The sequence below is a fragment of the Sabethes cyaneus genome, chromosome 3 (assembly GCF_943734655.1).
Source record: "Sabethes cyaneus chromosome 3, idSabCyanKW18_F2, whole genome shotgun sequence".
In the NCBI taxonomy this organism is placed as follows: domain Eukaryota; kingdom Metazoa; phylum Arthropoda; class Insecta; order Diptera; family Culicidae; genus Sabethes; species Sabethes cyaneus.
In genome coordinates this window covers 40,813,990-40,832,533 of record NC_071355.1, presented here as the reverse complement: position 1 = coordinate 40,832,533, position 18,544 = coordinate 40,813,990, and the positions used below count along the sequence as shown (strand labels likewise).

The following is an 18,544-nucleotide window of genomic DNA, read 5'->3' as shown; positions in this document are numbered from 1 at the left end:
CTTGAATAAACTGTTCGACTGGACTACTCGACTTAATTGCTCGACTCAACTGTTCGACTTAACCGCTGGACCCGACTGTTTGAGTAAACCGTTCGATTCCACTGCTCGACTCAAGTGTTCAACTGGACTACTCGACTTAAATACTCGACTTGACTGCTCGATTTAACTGCTCGACTTGACTGCTCGTCTCGACCACTCGATTGAACTGCTCGACTCGACCACTCGATTGAGCTGTTCGACTCGACTGCTCGACTCAACTGCTCTACAGGGCTGCTTGACTGAACAGCTTGATTTAACTGTTTTATTCGACAGCTCGACTTAACTGCTCGACTGGACTACTCGGCTGAACCGCTTGACCCGACTGCTCGACTAGACTACTCGATTCAACTGCTCGACTGGACTACTCGACTTAACTGCTTAACCGGACTGCTCGATTGAACTGCTCGACTGGACTACTCGACTCGACTGCTCGACTCAGCTGCTTGAATAAACTGTTCGACTGGACTACTCGACTTAATTGCTCGACTCAACTGTTCGACTTAACCGCTGGACCCGACTGTTTGAGTAAACCGTTCGATTCCACTGCTCGACTCAAGTGTTCAACTGGACTACTCGACTTAAATACTCGACTTGACTGCTCGATTTAACTGCTCGACTTGACTGCTCGTCTCGACCACTCGATTGAACTGCTCGACTCGACCACTCGATTGAGCTGTTCGACTCGACTGCTCGACTCAACTGCTCTACAGGGCTGCTTGACTGAACAGCTTGATTTAACTGCTCGACTAGACTGCTCGATTTGACTACACGACTTGAATTTTCTTAGCAACATTTTACTCAGATTACGTAAATGTTGCAAATAGCCAGAAGTTTTTATTCAGTCAAATAAAACCCAATACGTCCATAAAAACTATTTGTTTCAGTTTCCGGCTATGACTCTTTTATGTACAACATCTTAGAGCTATATTATGCAATATAAGAACTCAAAGAACTAATACAAAGATTAAACATCTTCGCAAACACTACCCAATGGAATGTATCCGCAGTTTTCTGAATTCTGAACAGATATTTATATTTTCCGGATCGTAAGATTCGGGCTCAACTAGTTTTAATGATAACTGTTAAAAACATAAATGATAACTGTTTTGCACATAAAGTTCATTTGCTGGGCACATCGCAAAAATATATGTGTGGGACACATAGAAACTACACGAAAAGTTTTCTCAGTGTAGATTTCGGTGTTTGCTGTGGTTTCCAGCAACACTTTTGTGCTTCCCTGGTGAATTTTGGTTTCTTCAGTTGCACGCATGGAATCAGCCAACCAGGAAGCTGGCTCTTTTTTGACAGAAATTTGGCTCTTTTGCGATACAACGTGTCATGTCCTGTCCTACCCAAGTATCAATTTCAGGCTGATCAAACGCTTTTATAGCTGATTTTATTCAACCTGTGGTTGAACTATGGTTTAGGTTTGGAAGTAAAAACCTTTTTTCAGCTCTTAAACATCTAAATCTGTTGATTTTATCAAGCTTCGAGCTTGTTAACAGCTGCTTTTAAAGCTGCAATGAAGCTTAATAGAGGATTTTGCGCACTTTTGAACAGCCAGTTTGCACAATGCTGTTAATTCTATTTATAGAACGAGAAATAGTTATGCAATATGCTTTTCCAGTCGCTTAATCAACGTTTCATCAACCTTTATGCAGCCAAAAAAACATCTATTTTTAAATTTGAAAAAATGGAGCGCGATATTTTTATTTTGCCGAAAACATTGTCGAACGATTGTCGATATTTTTAATTTCGGAAAACTTTAATTCGTATAAGTAAGCTAATTGAAAATGCATGTTTTTTCAGGAATTGAACCCGCCCCCTTCTGGTCCATAAGCACTCACCGTATGTTCCGCCCCATCTGCATCTGCAGAACAGACAGTGTGAATATATTTACACCTGAAACCAGCCGATAATGTCGATAACTGACAAATTTTTGCTGTCAACCGAATTGCGAAATTCTATGATTTGACAGTATGTGTGCTGTGAGCCGAATGAAAACTTGATAGTAGTTTGTAAAGCCACTTTAACACCTTTAAGCAGCCTTAAAGTAGTTTGAAAGCTGTGAGCCTTATGAAAACCTCTACTCTACACTTTAACACCTTTAAGCAACCGTAAAACGGTTTGATGTTTATAGCTGTTTAGAAACGGATTGTTTAGCAGAAAAATCTGCTATTAAGCCTATTTATCTTAAAGTAGTTTAAACATCGCTTGTTCAACCACCATTTAAGTGCTTCATTTATGCAGCTTTGATCACCTTAAAGCAGCCGGTAAACAGCAATTTATCTTGCAATTCAGCTACCGTTGTTACTTAGGTAGCATGAACCAGTCTCAGCATGCATCCGTGCATTTACGACTGTTGAAGAGCATTTTGAGTTTGATGAACCGACTGAGCGTTTCAAAAATAGAATTAAGTCATTGTTAGTTTAGTGTAGTTTTATTCATTGATTAAGACACCATCATTGTCAGATGAATTAATTTCAAATAAACAAATCAATGAAATTTTATTATAAACCACATAATTGGTACTGCTGTTATGAAACGATCGGTATGCAATCTATCAAACTTCATTTATAATTGGATCTGAATTATGGAATGAGGCAAGGTCCTCTCAAAATTCGCTTCATTCGCCATTACTAATCCAAGATAACGTCTACTGCTCTCCAGGCCATGTACAATATTAGCTTTATTCACTTTTGTATGGCAACTCGGCATATGAAATCGGATTCATATTGTTTCATTCTCCCAATCTTCAAACAAATTAGATTTATTTGTAGATTGCTGTCTTGGCTAATAGTTGAGTTAAAACTCAAGCTGGAGAAGCGGAATGAACAGAAAACGTTTGCTATTCTTTTGTGCTTCTTAACAATAGTGAAAAACCATTAACACAAAATACCAACCTGGTTATTTATTCGGTTCTTGGATTTTTGAGGTCCAAGTATTGAGCTTGGTGCTTGTGTATTAATTAGACTTTTATTAGATTTTCCTCGGTGCAACCTCAGTACTTAGCCATTGTGGAAATCAACTCAAATAGAATTTTCAATAAAGATTTTATGCTGAAGAATCGGACACAAGAATGCTTTTTCTCAGAAAGGACTGTAGTTTGACTTACCAACAACAGTGAAAAGGAAATGTTGTCCGATGAGATGTTCCAGGATGGTGCGGTTAGCCTGCCTGAATGATCCAATAAACGTACAAATTTTATCTAATATAGACATTCTTTGCAGCCGCCTTGCTGTAGGGCAGAAAATTTATCAGGAAATGATATGATAAGGCCTTCCTCAAACATCAAAACATGCCAAAACCCACTCAGTGACAGATTTGCATATTTCTGTCGTATTCTTTCGGCATCAATAACCGTCGTCGGCTGCTCACTTTCCTGTCCCATTAGAAACTCACCCGATGATGCTAATTTTCTGATAACCTCCATTTCCATTTCACATTGTCGTTCCAGGGCGTTGCCGCGGCCGGTACCTTAACCTGCGACACCGCGTCGGTCCACATCCACAGGAAGAAGAAGGCCTCCATTATCCGGGCCGATTGTCGCTTAGCTTCGGGAAACCGCACGACGTCATGACGTCACCTCTGCCCTTGCTCCGTTCGTTCTCGACCGAAAACCAAAACCGTGACTGGTGCAAGCGATTCTCGCTCCGCGTTAACCGGAAGAACGCCGCCGATGGAAGGCTGGTGAGTGAGCTTTGCGTTCCGTTTCTGTATCGTCTTAATGGCTTTTGTAGCATTTGGGATGAGATGAGATGAGATGACGATGGCGATGGCGATGGGATGGGAATCGTGCAGCAAAATTTTCCTAATGCCCTAGGCAGTATGGATGAAACGAGCAAGTAGCACAGTAATTGAATATAAATACCCTCTAGTGGCACTTTCTGTCACCAATTACGGGAGTCGTTAACTGTTTCGCCAATTTTCGTCAGCGCCACGGTGTCTTGCAGAAAAGTACCGTGAAAGTACCTAAGCATTTTAAACTCCGTTTGCCGGACACCGGAGATCCGCGTTAACTTTATTTTCCAGCGATGACACTTTTCCGTTGAATCCATTGAAAATTGTTTTACTTTGGGATGAAAAGCAGCACGATATAATGAAGTTATAGTTCAGCTTAATGTAGAGCAAAAACCGGAAAAATTGGAACAATAGTAAAGCTTATCAGAAAATAATCCCATCCGGTTGAAATGCAATGAAAAAACCTGATTTTAATTTTTTTCTCCTATCCACTCGCCTATGCCACGTAATCCTCCATTTAAATACATTTTGTTCTGCTTTTTCTCCATTCCACCACCCACAGGACTTCGCTAACTTGCGCAAAAACAAATTCGCTCGCCGCTGCTCGTCGCTGCGACAGCCCCCGCCGGAGCAGACGAACGTGACCCTCGAGTTGGAAAGCGCCTCGCCAGCCCATTCGATGCCGGTCGTACACGAGGTTAATTCTCCCAAGAAGCCCAAGTGGGAGGTGATTGAACACTTCAAGAGCACCGGCCGCGGCGGTCAGGAATCGATCAGCAGCAGTCTGATTGCGGTAAGTATACCGGGAAACGTTGAATAGTAGCTGTTTTCCCTTCCGGCACATCTTCTCCCATAACCGCACCACCGATGCGGTACGATGGGGGCTAAGTCGTGCGGTCAAAGTATTTGCCCCCATGGTGATGATTAGGAGCTAAGATTATCACGCCAATGAAGAGTGTTTTTGTGTTACTCGCCTTCAAACGGTTTTGCTCGGATCAGTTGGAAAATTTAGCTGCAGAAGAAAAAGTTCATTCGATTAGCAGATGGCGCGAGAGAAAGTCGGTGGATGGTTTCTCGGAAATGGTTCGTTAAAAGTGATTGACCGATTCGATTATTGCCTGTGGAGGTTAATTTTGAACGATGATGATAAACCGCTTATTAACTTATCATATTTGCAAGTTGAACTAATTTGAAATGAGACACCTTTCTTTGCCACAAATTATCCTCGGCAAAATGCTGAACAATAGAATACAGAGCGGATGCTGGTAAACGTTTCTGTAGCGATTCTTCTCCATTGTTATTCCTTCGGAACCCTCGGCACTGCAGCAAAATTCTGCCTATCGAGGAGCCACCGGCAACAGTAGAATCTATTAGTCCTCTATTATAACTAAACGTGCATGCAAAGCACAATCACCATCCATCCGAACCGGTATTCAACCTGACTCTCTAACTCGAGTTGAGGTTAAGGTCTTTGTAAAGGTTTAACGATGATGGTTTCCCGTGTACAGTCGTGCACCTTCTGCTGATGGTGTAGCAAAAGCTACGGAACTGTAGTACCTTGGTTGTTAGTAGGACCAACCTTCTGCTGCCGCTCGTTTGCCGGCAAGGCAAGTGCGCAAGAAGTAGCCGACGACAGTAGTGTAAATTTATCTTAGTCCACCGAAGTGCGCAACCATCGTGCTAACAATCGGTAGGAGACAATGGTCGAACAATGTCAGTACTAACGATTGAAAATTACTGACTAGCAATGTGGCTTGCATTGCATTGCAACCGTCATGTAAATGGTGTTTTTTTTGCTTCCTGGAATGGAGCAGGAAGGAAGGTGAGCAAGAATTGACTATAAAGCTTTAATATTCATTGGGTGATGCTATTTGTTTTAATTTCTCTGGAATGAATCGGGTTTAAAATCAATTTTTAATTCATGCAAACACAATTTTTTTACAGAAAGTACCATTTCGCGGAAAACATTTGAGCTAAAAAAATATTTGAAGGAAAACTATTAAGTAGCATTACCCTATTTCGGAAACTATACAGGGTGTTAGTAGCTTAGTGCAGATATTTCAGGGGGTGATAGAGGATTATATTTGACGAAAGAAATCCTTCTACGCATATGGTCCAATCTCAATCGTTACAGAGTTATTGAACATTTTTAGTATTAGGTTCTGTTTGCATTATTTAGCTCTGGTTACAAAAACTATGCAAGCTAGCTCAATTCTGTTACTTTCATTTGAAAGCTGAGCAAATTTTGTACTGAAAATTGCTTTTAAAGCTCTTACTTCCTGACATTTAGTAACTTTTTAGAAGCAAACAGCTATGAAATAAGAATTTTTCAAGGTATTTTGATCGAATTTGCAAAAATTGATTGCTTTTATTTACCAATTGAAAGCGCTAGTACCGTTCTACGATTCGTTCTTTGACGTAAAACGTCTATCTCTTTTCGTTTCGTTGTAATTTCATTTTATACGTATGGTTTTGGGTGTTGAATTAGTATCTGAAAACTGTCGAACTCATACATCACGCACAGCACACTTGATTAACGCGTGCAACGGACACGGTTAGACTCATACTGAAAACAGTTCCGAAACTGACTTCTCGAATGTCTCTGGGACGTTTCCGAAAGTATTAAAATGTATTCTTCGGAAGGACTCACGGACATTCACCTTTGTTAGGGATTCGCTAATTGTGCAGCAATATGACAGCCCAGCAGGAGTACCTATGGTTGTAGATTTTTTATCGTTGGCTACCTAATGCAAGCAAGTGAACATAAATCCAGAAGTGTTCATTTGGTTGCACAACGATTTTCAGGGACGTCTATGACAACACACCGACGCTTTCGACAAGGTATTTCGCCTCATCAGCAAGTGGCGTCAACGATTGACCATAAAATTTTGCGAATCGTGTTATATCGTGTTTCAGGGCAAGCACAAGGCAAATTGCGGCACAGTCCCTTGTCCCCATGGAGGTGTGGAACGTATTGAACCGAGTAAAAATGCATCCTTTCCACACTACAGGTTCAAGAGCTGCTGCCAGCGAATAAACCTAAGCGGTTTGGGTTTTGCAAGATTATGCAAGCAAAAGTGGAGGCGAATCCTCAATTTATGAAAAACATTGTTGTTGTTTTTCATACGTCTCAGACTGTGTTCATCGCACGCGGTAATCTAGTGTGCTATGCGTGATGTATGAATTCTTGCAGTTTTCAGATGCTAAATTCAATACCTAATACGATATGTTTAAAATGAAATTGCAACGACACTAAAAGAGATCGGCGTTTTACGTCAAAGAACGAATTGGAAAACGCTAACAGAGCTTTATATTGGTGAATAACAGCAATCAGTTTTATTACACATTTTTAGGAGAAATTCGATAAAAACCTCTAGAGAAACACTTATTTCAATGTTTTTTGCTTCTAAAAAGTTTGTTATTTGTTATTTATTTTGTGTAAATTCATCGGACAAACAGTCTACATGAATACTTATAAACTAGGATATCACATAATAATTTGTTACACGGTCACGAAAAACACTAGCAGTAACATTGAAGTCAAACAAATGGTTACACTGGTTAAATAAAGAACACATCGCTCGAATGGGCTCATTTTGTGCATAATCCGTTCTATACTTCTGAAGTCTCGTGAAGTCCCGGCGTCGAAGGGGTCGTGGTAGTGCATTTATGTTTATTCTGGAGAGAATCCACGGCGCGTCGATTTCCCCCAACAACAGTTTGCCGACAAAAACCCTCCTCTGAACGTTTCTTCGCTTTTGGAGGGTATCCATTCCCAGAAGTCTGCACTTGCTTCGTACGGCGGTAGCTCATTTGGATTTCGCCAAGGGAGAAGTCTTAAAGAAATGCATCGGGAAGGTATGTCGTTAAACTTCCTTTGAAAGGTGAAGCGAGTGAGCTCGGCGACTCAAGGTCAATGGCCCTTCGTAGATTTTTTATGTTAGAGAAGCGTCTTGAACAGCAACCCGATTCAAAGAGCCAATACGTTGAGTTCATTGAAGAGTACGAAAAGCTTGGTCACTGCAAAGAAATATATGAAAGAGAAGATCCGCCAGAATTGAAAAAATGGTATTTACCTCATTATGCAGTGCTTCGACCGGCGAATACTACCACCTAGGTGGACGTTCACTCAATGATGTCGTGATGATTGAAGGGATATGCCAGAATGAACTTTTGGCGATTGTTACTGTATTTCGTTTTCCTAAGTTCGTACTCACAGCCGATGTAAAAACCTGATTTAATCCACCTAGTGGTGAAAGGAACCTTTGTTATACGATCTTACTTCCTATTTGACATAGAAATCGACACGTTTGGGTTACATGAAATTTTTGGAAATTGAATAAGTTTACAAAATTTGAACCAAATAGAAGCACTAATAAATTTTGATAGTTCCTTTTCTCATGAAATTGCTGAGTAAGTTGTTACTAATCAGGGTAAGTGCAAGTAAAAGTAAGTTGTAAGATGAAATATTACTCTTTAACATATACATTGCGTAGTAAAGGTCTAGTTTATAAGTTTTTGCAATATGCATAATTTCCTATAATGCCATTCTATTTGATTCACAACAATAAAGTTTTCTTGAATAAATTTCATCAATTTTTATTAACTTTCAGTTACTCACGCTGTTGTATTTTGTACAACATGTGTAGCTTTTGAATGCCATATTGTTACAAATCGTATATTACGTATATACTAACGTATAGTCTTCAGTAAACTTGTTATGAGCAAAATGTCAGTATTATTCATTACATTAATACTTAGGAAACAAGATTAGCATAAACCGACATCAGTTCCTAAATAAGCAAATATAGAAGTATGCTAAATTCAGCAAAGTTGTGTATTTTTATTATTTGTACAACTTTGTAATATATGAAAAAGTCATACAATAATTACAAAAAGAGTTAGAATAGAAAAACTGACTTTACAAATTCATATACAATAAATAAGATTTTTCTATCTTCAATGAAGAAAGCAGTCTGATGAATCTCGATTGAACTTTTTCAATTCTGTTCTCCAAACGATAGCTGCTGTTTCCAACACCGATCGAACGAAGCGAACGAAGCGCGCATGCAGTATGGGTCGCGGAATTCAGCTGAGATACGGAAGATGAATCCGAGGTTCCGTCGAGATTTAGCAACGATATGACTATAATGCTCCCGGAAGCTTAGTTCTGAGTCTATCAAAACCCCGAGGTCACGTACAACATTTGTACGCATTTTGTATTTCTTTGTATAGGGTTCTTTTTCCTCGTCAACGTGATTACAGAACATTTCGTCACACTGATAGTCATAAAATTGTGTTGGCACCAGTCGTGAAACTTGTCAACCCTTTTTTGCAACAATTGACAGTCTGCGAGAGCATTGATTGTCCAGAAAATTTTAAGAGCGTCAGCATATAAAAGTTTGCAATCTCTCGGTAACACTTGGCAGACGTCATTAACGAATACGATAAACAACAATGGTCCTAAATTGCTGCCTTGTGGGACACCTGAGGGATTATGAAATTCATCTGCTTCCGTTGATCCCAATTTGACGTACAGTCGGCGGTTAGTCAGATACGACTCGAACCTCGATTTCGAACCTCGAACTCGATTTGATGACACACCCAGACGATTGAGTTTGGCAAGCAGAATATGGTGGTTGACTATCAAAGGCTGCTTTAAGGTCGATGTATATCGCGTCGACTTGAAGTCCTTGATCCATGGAGGTGAGGCACAGTGATGAGAACTGAACTAGGTTGGTAACGGTAGATCTACCAGGAAAAAATCCGTGTTGCTCCGGGGAAATGTAAGGCTTCGCAGCTTTAAAAAGTTCTTTGTTTACCAATATTTCAAAAAGTTTAGATGCGGCACATAAAGAGGTTACTCCACGGTAGTTAGAGATATTGCATTTATCACCCGTTTTCAGCACCGAGAATATTATTGATTTCTTCCAGCATTCTGGGAAAACTGCTTGTGTAAGGGATAGATTAAAAATTGTTCTTAGAGGCGCGCAGAGAACATCGGCGCACTTTATTAAAATAATTGCAGGAATTCCGTCAGGTCCGGGCAGGGTTGAAGGCTTCATTTTTCTAAAACCTGCAATAATATCGGCATCATCAACTACACAGCTTCTTATTGGCATCGTTCCAGTGCAGACATCTCTTAGCGCGTTTTCAATTTGTTGTTGGCTAGGCATTACATCGTCAAATACACTGCTGAAGCGTTTGGCAAACAGGTTACAGATTTCTTGGGTAGAACTCGAAGAGTCAGTGTCCAAAAACATGGTTGACGGCAGACCACGTTCTTTCCGTTTCTCATTGACAAACGACCAAAAACGTTTGGGATGGTTTTTTAACGCATTTTCTGTACGCAGTATGTACCGACCGTAGAGCGTTAGAAGATAAGATTTATAGTTGGAGCTTGCGATTTTGAACCTTTGTTTGGTGAACGAGTTGCGATTATTGGAATATTGCCTTAGGACTCTGGCACGGTTTTGCTTCAAATATCGAAGACGACAATTAGACCAAGGTGGTGATACTCGTAGTCGACGGTTCGGAACAAATCTCGAAAAGAGTTGTGTGAGGGTATCATTAAAAAATCGCAAAGCATCAACATTTACTGCACAGTGCACTGGTGACCAGTCAACACATGAAAGAGCCATTTTCAAACTATCAATGTCAGCACGTGCGAAGTCCAATGTTTGGTTGTCAAGTGGTTCGATAAAGCGTGTGGGAGCCGAGCAGTGTAGACGCGCTAAAAGCGGTGAATGCAGAGGATTAACCGAAATAAGCGCTTCAGGAGGTTCTTCAAGCTTACAAAATTTTACCGCATCTTCGTCTACAAAGCACAAATCAAGTATTCGATTCATACTACTAACTAACTAACTAACTTCCATGAAGTAGGAAGTTTAAGACCAATTTTCGATACAAAATTTGCTCAGCTTTCGACTGAAAGTACCGACTTGAACTAGCTAGCATAGTTTTTGTGAGCTAATTTAAGGCAAACTGAACCGAAAACTAGAAATGTTCAATAACTGTCTAACAATTGAGATTTGACCAAATGCGTCGAGGAGGATTTTTTTCGCCAGATATCTGCACTTAGCTACTGGTGGCAGTAGTTTAATTAGTAAAACATTCGGGTACCAACCGGAAAACAGTGGGTGCGAACCCCCCTGCCAATGCTTCGACATATGCTTAGTCTATATCGAAGTTTTACTATTTATTCAATTCAATTGAACGGTTGATCATTCTTCGACTCAGACATTCCCTCCTCCTTTTCAAAAGTTTACGTCACGATAGCGTATAGTCGATAGCGAAATATATTTTGTAAATTCTTTTCACCGTATTTTTAAAACAGATACCTATCTGAGTGATTTAAAACGCTGCCACAAATTTCCAACTAGTAATATCCTCCTGTTGATATCGTATTTGCCGTACAACGGAAAATTACATCGAACCCGCCCTAAAATAACATTTGCACATAACTCAGCAACTATGCTTCGTAAGCAACCAAAGTTTACGTTAGATTCAAGCTGTCAAAGTAGTCACCCATCCATGCCAATGTAGTCAATTTACTCGGAAAATGTACCGATAAATCATTGAATCGCACTTTTACCCCTCCTTACTCTATTGGTGAGTGCATATCTGTCTTCCGTAAGCTAAGTTACAGTCTCAAGTCCGTAAAGAACTATCGGTCTAATTATCGTGTTGTACAACGTCAGTTTTATGCAACGGTGTACGCTCCTTGATTGAAGAGTATTGTGGTGGAAAAAGTAGGCTCAACTTTCAGTTTAAGTGCGTCGTTGAATCTCCTTACTCGTATTATCGACGGTGACCAGAGATCCCAATTATATGAACTCATCAAGCACTTCCAGTTTCTCGTCGTAAATGGTCACTGTCCGTGGATGGCGAACGTTGCTTTCTCTGGAGTCTCTTTCTGCTCTGTTATATTTGATTTTCGACGCATTGATTTGTAACCCAATCCTTTTAACCACGGTTTTTAGTTTGATGTCGATTGCCTCCACCGTTCCAAGGTTTCTAGTAATGATGTCAAGGTCGTCTGCGAAGGATAGAAAATGGCTACTTTCGTCGAAGATCGTTCCGATGCTCGCGCGCCTGTTCACAATAATGATGTTGAATAACACAGAGGACAGTCCATCCCCTTGTCGTAACCCTCTCCGTGCGATTTAAAGGGACTCGAGAGTGCCCCCGAAACGCGCCCGTAGCATATCGCTCGCTCCAGAGTAGCTTTGATCAGTCGCGTTTGTCTGTCCAGATAATTGTTCTGTTGCATTTTCTACCACAGCTGTTCGCGCTCGATTGTATCGTATGCTGCCCTGAAGTTAACGAAAGTTTGATGCGTGAGCACGAGCAGTACACTTCCGACAGTTCTGGAGGATTTGTCGGAGAGGAAAGCTTTAATCCGTAGTAACACGATCCCGCTTTAAGCCTGTCTGATACTGCGCTACGAATTGTGTTGCTGTTGCTGGGGATATACTACGACGTAATAATATCTGAGAGAGCACCTTGTAGGCGACGTTGATCAATGTAATGCCGTGGTGATTTCAGCAATCGAACCGATTGTGCTTCTTATAGATGGGACAAACAACATCTTCCATGTATTTTTTCGGCAGTCTTTCCTTGTCCCAAACTCATGAAATTATCCAGTGAAGTGTCGTTTCGGTTCTTAAAAAGTATGCTAGCTAGCAGAATTCCGTTGCTTTCATTGTAAAAATGAAAAAAATTGTGCTGAAAATTGCCTTTAAGTTTTTATTTCAAGAAATTTAGTAACTTTGCAAAAGCGACGAGCTTTGAAATAAACGTTTCTCACGGCGTTCTCATCCAATTTCTCCTAAGTGTGATAAACGTGATTGCTTTCATCCTCCACTGGTACCGTTCGACAATTTGTTCTATGACATGAAATGGCTATCTCTTTTAGTTTTGTTATAGAGTTTATTTCTAATTCCCGTCATAGTAAGTAAAGCCATTCTAATTTTCATCGTTTGTTGGATGGATTTAATGAATACTCCAAAAGTTCTTGTGCTGATTTGACTAAAACACACATACCTTCCGATCCGTTAACTTTGAAATCACTGAAAAGCGATTATTAAAGCATATTATTGGAATTACGTTACCGACTTTATTTCTTAAATTCGTCGTGCCGTTTTAAAATCCGTCCATCAAAATTTTTCATCGTCCGCATTAAAAATCACAACAATGCAATGCTTACGAAGCTAACGCGCATGTATTTATGTAGGACGGCATGATAAATGTTATTCTGCAAAATTTCTGCAGGTCAGGCAAGTTTTCCTGGCTGTAGAATAACGACAATGCCTTGCATGAGTTATTTTCATTTATGAATTGCAGAAATCAAAACGATTATTCGACATTTTCTTCTTCGTAGCACGCAAAAACGTAGGAAATTTGGCTGATAGGACTTCTTTAATGATAAACAGCATTTAAATAGATCTCAGCTCACATTGATTGATCGCGCATGATAGACAACAAACTAAAATATTAGGGAATAACTGGATTTGCATTGTGTGTCATAAAAATGCTGCTATTTTTAATAATTTGTATTGGATAGGACGGGAATAGGCAATTATGACAAAGCAGCAACATACCCTATTTTAATTTTAAACGTATCGTTTTGGGTGTTGAAAACTGAAAACTGAACGAATTCATTCATGCGACGGACACGGTCTGACACGTATGGAAAACAACGACAAGACAAAAAGCTGCAGGCTGAAAATCTCTGAAATAAAGAAAATTAATATTAATAATAATAATGACAACGAAATAGACTTCTCGGGTCTGTCTAGGACGTTTCAAAACACGTAGGCAGCATTAACATGTATTGTTGAATTTAGTTCAACGCGACGTTTCCGAAAGGATTATTCTCGAATAAAACACGATTATGCAGCGAGAGAATATAATTTTTCTAAAATTATAAAATGAAAACACATTTTAGGTTATGCAGCTCATTGTCAGTTTTGTCTTGAATCACTGCCACCGGATAGCTTTACTATTCTATGAATCCTTTCCGCACAATAGATTCAAGAGATGCTGCTTGTCGATAAACCTAAGCGGCTTGAGGTTTACAGGATTATGCTAGCAAAAGTTGAGGCGAACTCTCAATTTATGAAAAAACATTGTTATTGCTGTTGTTGTTTTTCATACGTGTTAAACCGTGTCCGTCGCACGCGGTGATCTAGTGTGCTATGCGTGATGTATGAATTCAGACAGTTTTCAGATAGTTATTCAACACCCAAAACCATACGTTTAAAATTATATTGCACAAATCTAAATAAGATATTTTTATATTTATTATGATATATTATTACCGCCCAGTTAGCATCGAGGTACTATGCTGGTCTTACAAGCTAGTCGTCGTATGTTCGAATCTCGGCTAGGGGGTGCTTGCTAGATAGATCCAGTAGGATCATTACACTGGCCCCGTAATTTTCCTGTACTCTAACAGCCGGCTGCGAAGTCTGTCGATAAAGAAGGGTAATGTCTAATGACGGTTTAAGCCCACGGCTTTGCTTTTTATGATATATTATTAGCCTCATATCGAAATTTTCCAGTTTTATTCAGTCTGCCATTCCTCACCAAACGCTCCTCCACTTTACAATAAAAGTGATAGCCAATTTACGTCAAACAATGAATTGTAGAACGGTATCAGAGCTTTAAATTGGTAAATAAAAGCAATGAAATTTGTCACACTTATTAAGAAAAATTTGTCGAAACTGTCTTGAGAAATATAGATTTCATAGCTCTTTGCTTATGAAAAGTTACTAAAGCTTTTTAAATAGGAAGTTTAATAATAGCTTCCGTTCGGGACACAATTTTTGCACAACGACAGAACATTTTTCAGCGGAAATCCTTCCCTTTTTCAACAGACAGGTGAGATGGTTGAGTTTATCGCTCTAATTTCGTCACCGAAATTTAAGCAACAGGGGCAGGAAACAATTTTTTTTTGCAAATTTTGCCTATAAGTTTCACAAAAAGTTGAATTCGGAGAAAACCTTCAGATCAATATCATGTAATATTGTTTAAATTTGCCATGAAATATTTAACAAATGGCCCGATTCTGTAAAGAAGAACCGGGGCCGAAGAACCCGGGCTTTCAAATGGAGTCAAAATTTTTTGGCGGCCTCTCGGATTTGGTCGCCATATTGGATTTTATAAAATAAAAGTCGCCGTTTTCACTGTGAGCCTCCCAACCGATTTTTATTTTAAGACCAGCATTGGAAAGCTGAGAAAGAATGCTACAAGAAACATTCATAGGTGTGCACTAGGTGTGCAATGGCATTTCCTGAATAAAACAACCAGTTATTTGTAGCAAGATTCACAATTTTCATATAATTATTGTGATACAGTAATGACCCGATTTTGTCACCCCCATGATGAATTTAGGGGTGACAAAAACGGGACAGTGACAAAATCGGGTATTTATTCAATTTTATTTTTTTTGCAGATAACTTAGAACGAACTACATATATTTCATTCTGATCACTTTTAGGACATTTCGAACTTCCTTCTACCTCTATGTGGACATTTGTCACCTGTTCACAGCACAATGAAAACACGCGTTTTTTAATTGCGCCGAAATGGTTGATTATACTGGTTAACTACGTACTAAGAAATTTCACAGCGTAAAAAGCTCTTTCTTATGGTATGAACGATTCTTTGATTAACCCCCCTAAAAGTAAGATAGAAAATTTATTTTTCAAGTAGTAAGAGATAGAGCAAAACAATGTTCTACAAAATAATTGAGAAGGTTATTATAAAGAACTCTGCCAAAGAAAGTGACTTTCTAGCTATTATAGTTGTGGAGATATGAAACAACTTTTGTGGAAACTCCACGATAATCAAGACAGATCTTTTCACAGTGTTTTAACACATTTGACATGTTTAAAAATGATTTTCAAACTAAGCTTTTGATAAATCAAAAGCGTGACAAAATCGGGTAAAAAACGTGACAAAATCGGGGGTGACAAAATCGGGGAGTGACAAAATCGGGTTACCACTGTATTTCCAAAATTTGCTATGAAACAAACTACAAACGACATGGTTTTGTAAAGAGAAGAGATAAGGCTTATAAACGAAGTGAAAAAAAATCGGCGTCCATCTTGGTCCATCATGGCGGCCAACATGCTGGATTTTATCGAAAAATCGCCGTTTTTGCCATGATCCTCCCAACTGATTTTAATTTTAAAACCACCATCGGAAAGCTGAGAAACAATGATATAAGGAACATTCATCAAATTACATGTGTAGTGGCATTAAATAAACGAAACGAGCCTCAGGAAAATGGTTGTGCGAGATTTCGCGAAATTGCGTGTTCACCTAAATTTAACAAAATCGCACGAAATTTACCCTAAATATCATAGTAGATCGCTCTAATTTCGTCACCGAAATGGAAGCAACAGGGGCAGGAAACAACTTTTTTTTTGCAAATTTTTTGCAATAGTTGACAAAAAGCATAAACAACCCAAATTAGCTACTAAGTGGCAGCGCAGCCTATACAGCTAGAATTTAGATTAAAACTGCAACAAATCCGTATGTAATGCACACGTAAAGATCCAGGGTAAAGATTGCAGGTTGGAATCAGCTCCGCAGTTATTGGCGGAAATTCTAATGGTATTAAGAATTGCCAGCATATTCGCTGAGAAGCTCCAGGAAACTCTACTTTGCGAAGATAGTTTGTAAAAACACTTACAACTCGCTTGAACAGCCTTTTGGCAACCTTGCATAATAATTTCTTGCAATTTAATGCGAATACATTTTTAAACTACATTTGTACCACCAAGACCAAGAAACACGTTTCCATTTAGTCAACCGAAGTTTTATTCAGTAAAATGTGTCTTTTCTCAGCACAGCTGTACCAGATTCAAGTTTACAGTTTGCACAAAATGGTTTTCGAGTTTCAATTAAATTATCTTCCATGTAGGGAACCCTTTCCATCCTACTGGCATGGCACCAGGTAGAACCAAGCCAAGATGCTGTTTGTGAAGACACAATATCTCGTTAGTTCTTAGCTTAAAATGAAATGAAAAGATGCGAAGCTCTTGGTAGCATTGATTCCGAATGCAAAGGGTGAGAACACACATTTCATCTTATTCCATGATGGCACGTCTTGCTATCGTTTTCATCCCCCGTTTCGTACCGAAGCTGTCTAACGGTCTTATTGGCTTATCCTTCACCTAGTGTGCATAAATGAAGCCAACGACATTATTGCGTGACACATTGTTGAACTGGATTCTGTTGGACTCGAATGTAACTACAAGAAAGCAAGCAAGCAAGCACGTTGAAGCAAGCCCGGCCACTCAAGACAAGCCAAATCGAGCTGGGGATAATGCATTTTGCATAATGTGTGTACCATTTCGTATCGCATTGAGTGGAGCGATTTTCCCAAAGTTAGATCTGTTCTTATACGAGTTAGGAGAATGCAGTTTTCGTCATGCATGCGCTCGTGTTGTGCATTGTTATTCATCGTCTTCGATGAATTTCTTATTAGGTTCAATGGCTTGAGAATAATACATTCTAATAGCATAGTTACCACTTTCAGAAAAAGTTGCTCTTGGCTGTTGGATGATAGAAAACGCTTTGAACAGCTCCGTGACTCTTCTTAGCTGCTTCTATGTCGGTGAATTCTGAATTGCAAGCTTGACGTGGGATCTGTTTATGTTTGCTTAGGCCACTTTTTGCTAGGTTGGTTACTTTTTAAAAAGAACCAAACTCGCTTGATGTTTTGAAACCCGCTTTTAATTTTGAACCGCTTGCAAAACATAAATATTTAACAAAGTTTCGATGCTCAAAATCAAAAGTCTATTTATAGCTCCTTCACTACCCAAATTTTATTAATATTGCCTGTTCAAACACACGGAGAAAATGATTTTACCCGAACCAGAGCGGTGTGATTCGTCAACCTTAAAAAATTGGCTTATTTTAAAAACTTTAACACTGCTGAAAAGAATATTTTCCAGTTCGGAGCACAGATCACATTACATTATCAACCACCAGCCACCAGCCACCCCATCATTATTGTGACTGCTGCTGTTGACCGGTTTCACGAGCTGATTGATGGGGACGCAGCATGCCTCAGGACAGGACAGAACAGTTACGGACCAGTGAGTGAATGTCGCGGCGCTGGCTGGATGCTAGCCCAGCCCGGTTGATTGCCGGTTGGTTACGACTGTCAGCTTGGAAGATTATTATTGATATTTGAAGGGTGATAAATGTCAAATGGGAAATTGCTTCCTTCAGCCAGATTGGGTTCGATTCGATTGGATTCTATTGGGTTTTTGATCGGGGGATTGGTTGTTGGTGAAAAAGGAAGGGATGCAATTTCGAAGAAAGGCTTCCCTAGTTTCGATAAACTGATCGGCGCTTCTCAATATTGACAACAGCTGCGAGTTGGACGAGAAATCATCCGTTATTTTGCTTTTCACCCGGTAGAAAATTTACGACATTCGAGCTTTTTTTTGCGACATACCAGGTTTGGGAAACGGTTTCTGCAGTGCCCCGTGGTGGGTTGATTTTTTATGATGAACTTCGTCACTGGCTCACTTGCTAGGCTGCAACTCGCAGCAAGCACTGTGTGGGTGGATATGTTCCAAAGCGATTTTTTTATGATTATTGTTGTTTTATTATGGTGCTTGATATTTTAGAAGCAATCATCGCTGACGGTTTGTTAAAAAAAATACACGCAGTTAAAGAGCTCTCAGACGAACGATTCAGTGTTATGCTGTAAAAGCCAGTCGTTAAGTTGAAACTTTAG

General features: G+C 39.5%; 1 protein-coding gene across 1 annotated transcript in view; it reads left to right on the top strand.

Moving 5' to 3' along the window:
* Nucleotides 1-3,615: 3,615 nt before the first annotated feature.
* The window catches only part of LOC128739495 (adenylate cyclase type 6), a 131,191-nt gene continuing 116,262 nt past the window's right edge, over nt 3,616-18,544 (top strand). The window contains exons 1-2 of the mRNA XM_053834989.1: nt 3,616-3,729; nt 4,343-4,573. Of these exons, the coding sequence (XP_053690964.1) occupies nt 3,616-3,729; nt 4,343-4,573 (345 nt within the window). The remainder of the gene's footprint in view (nt 3,730-4,342; nt 4,574-18,544) is intronic.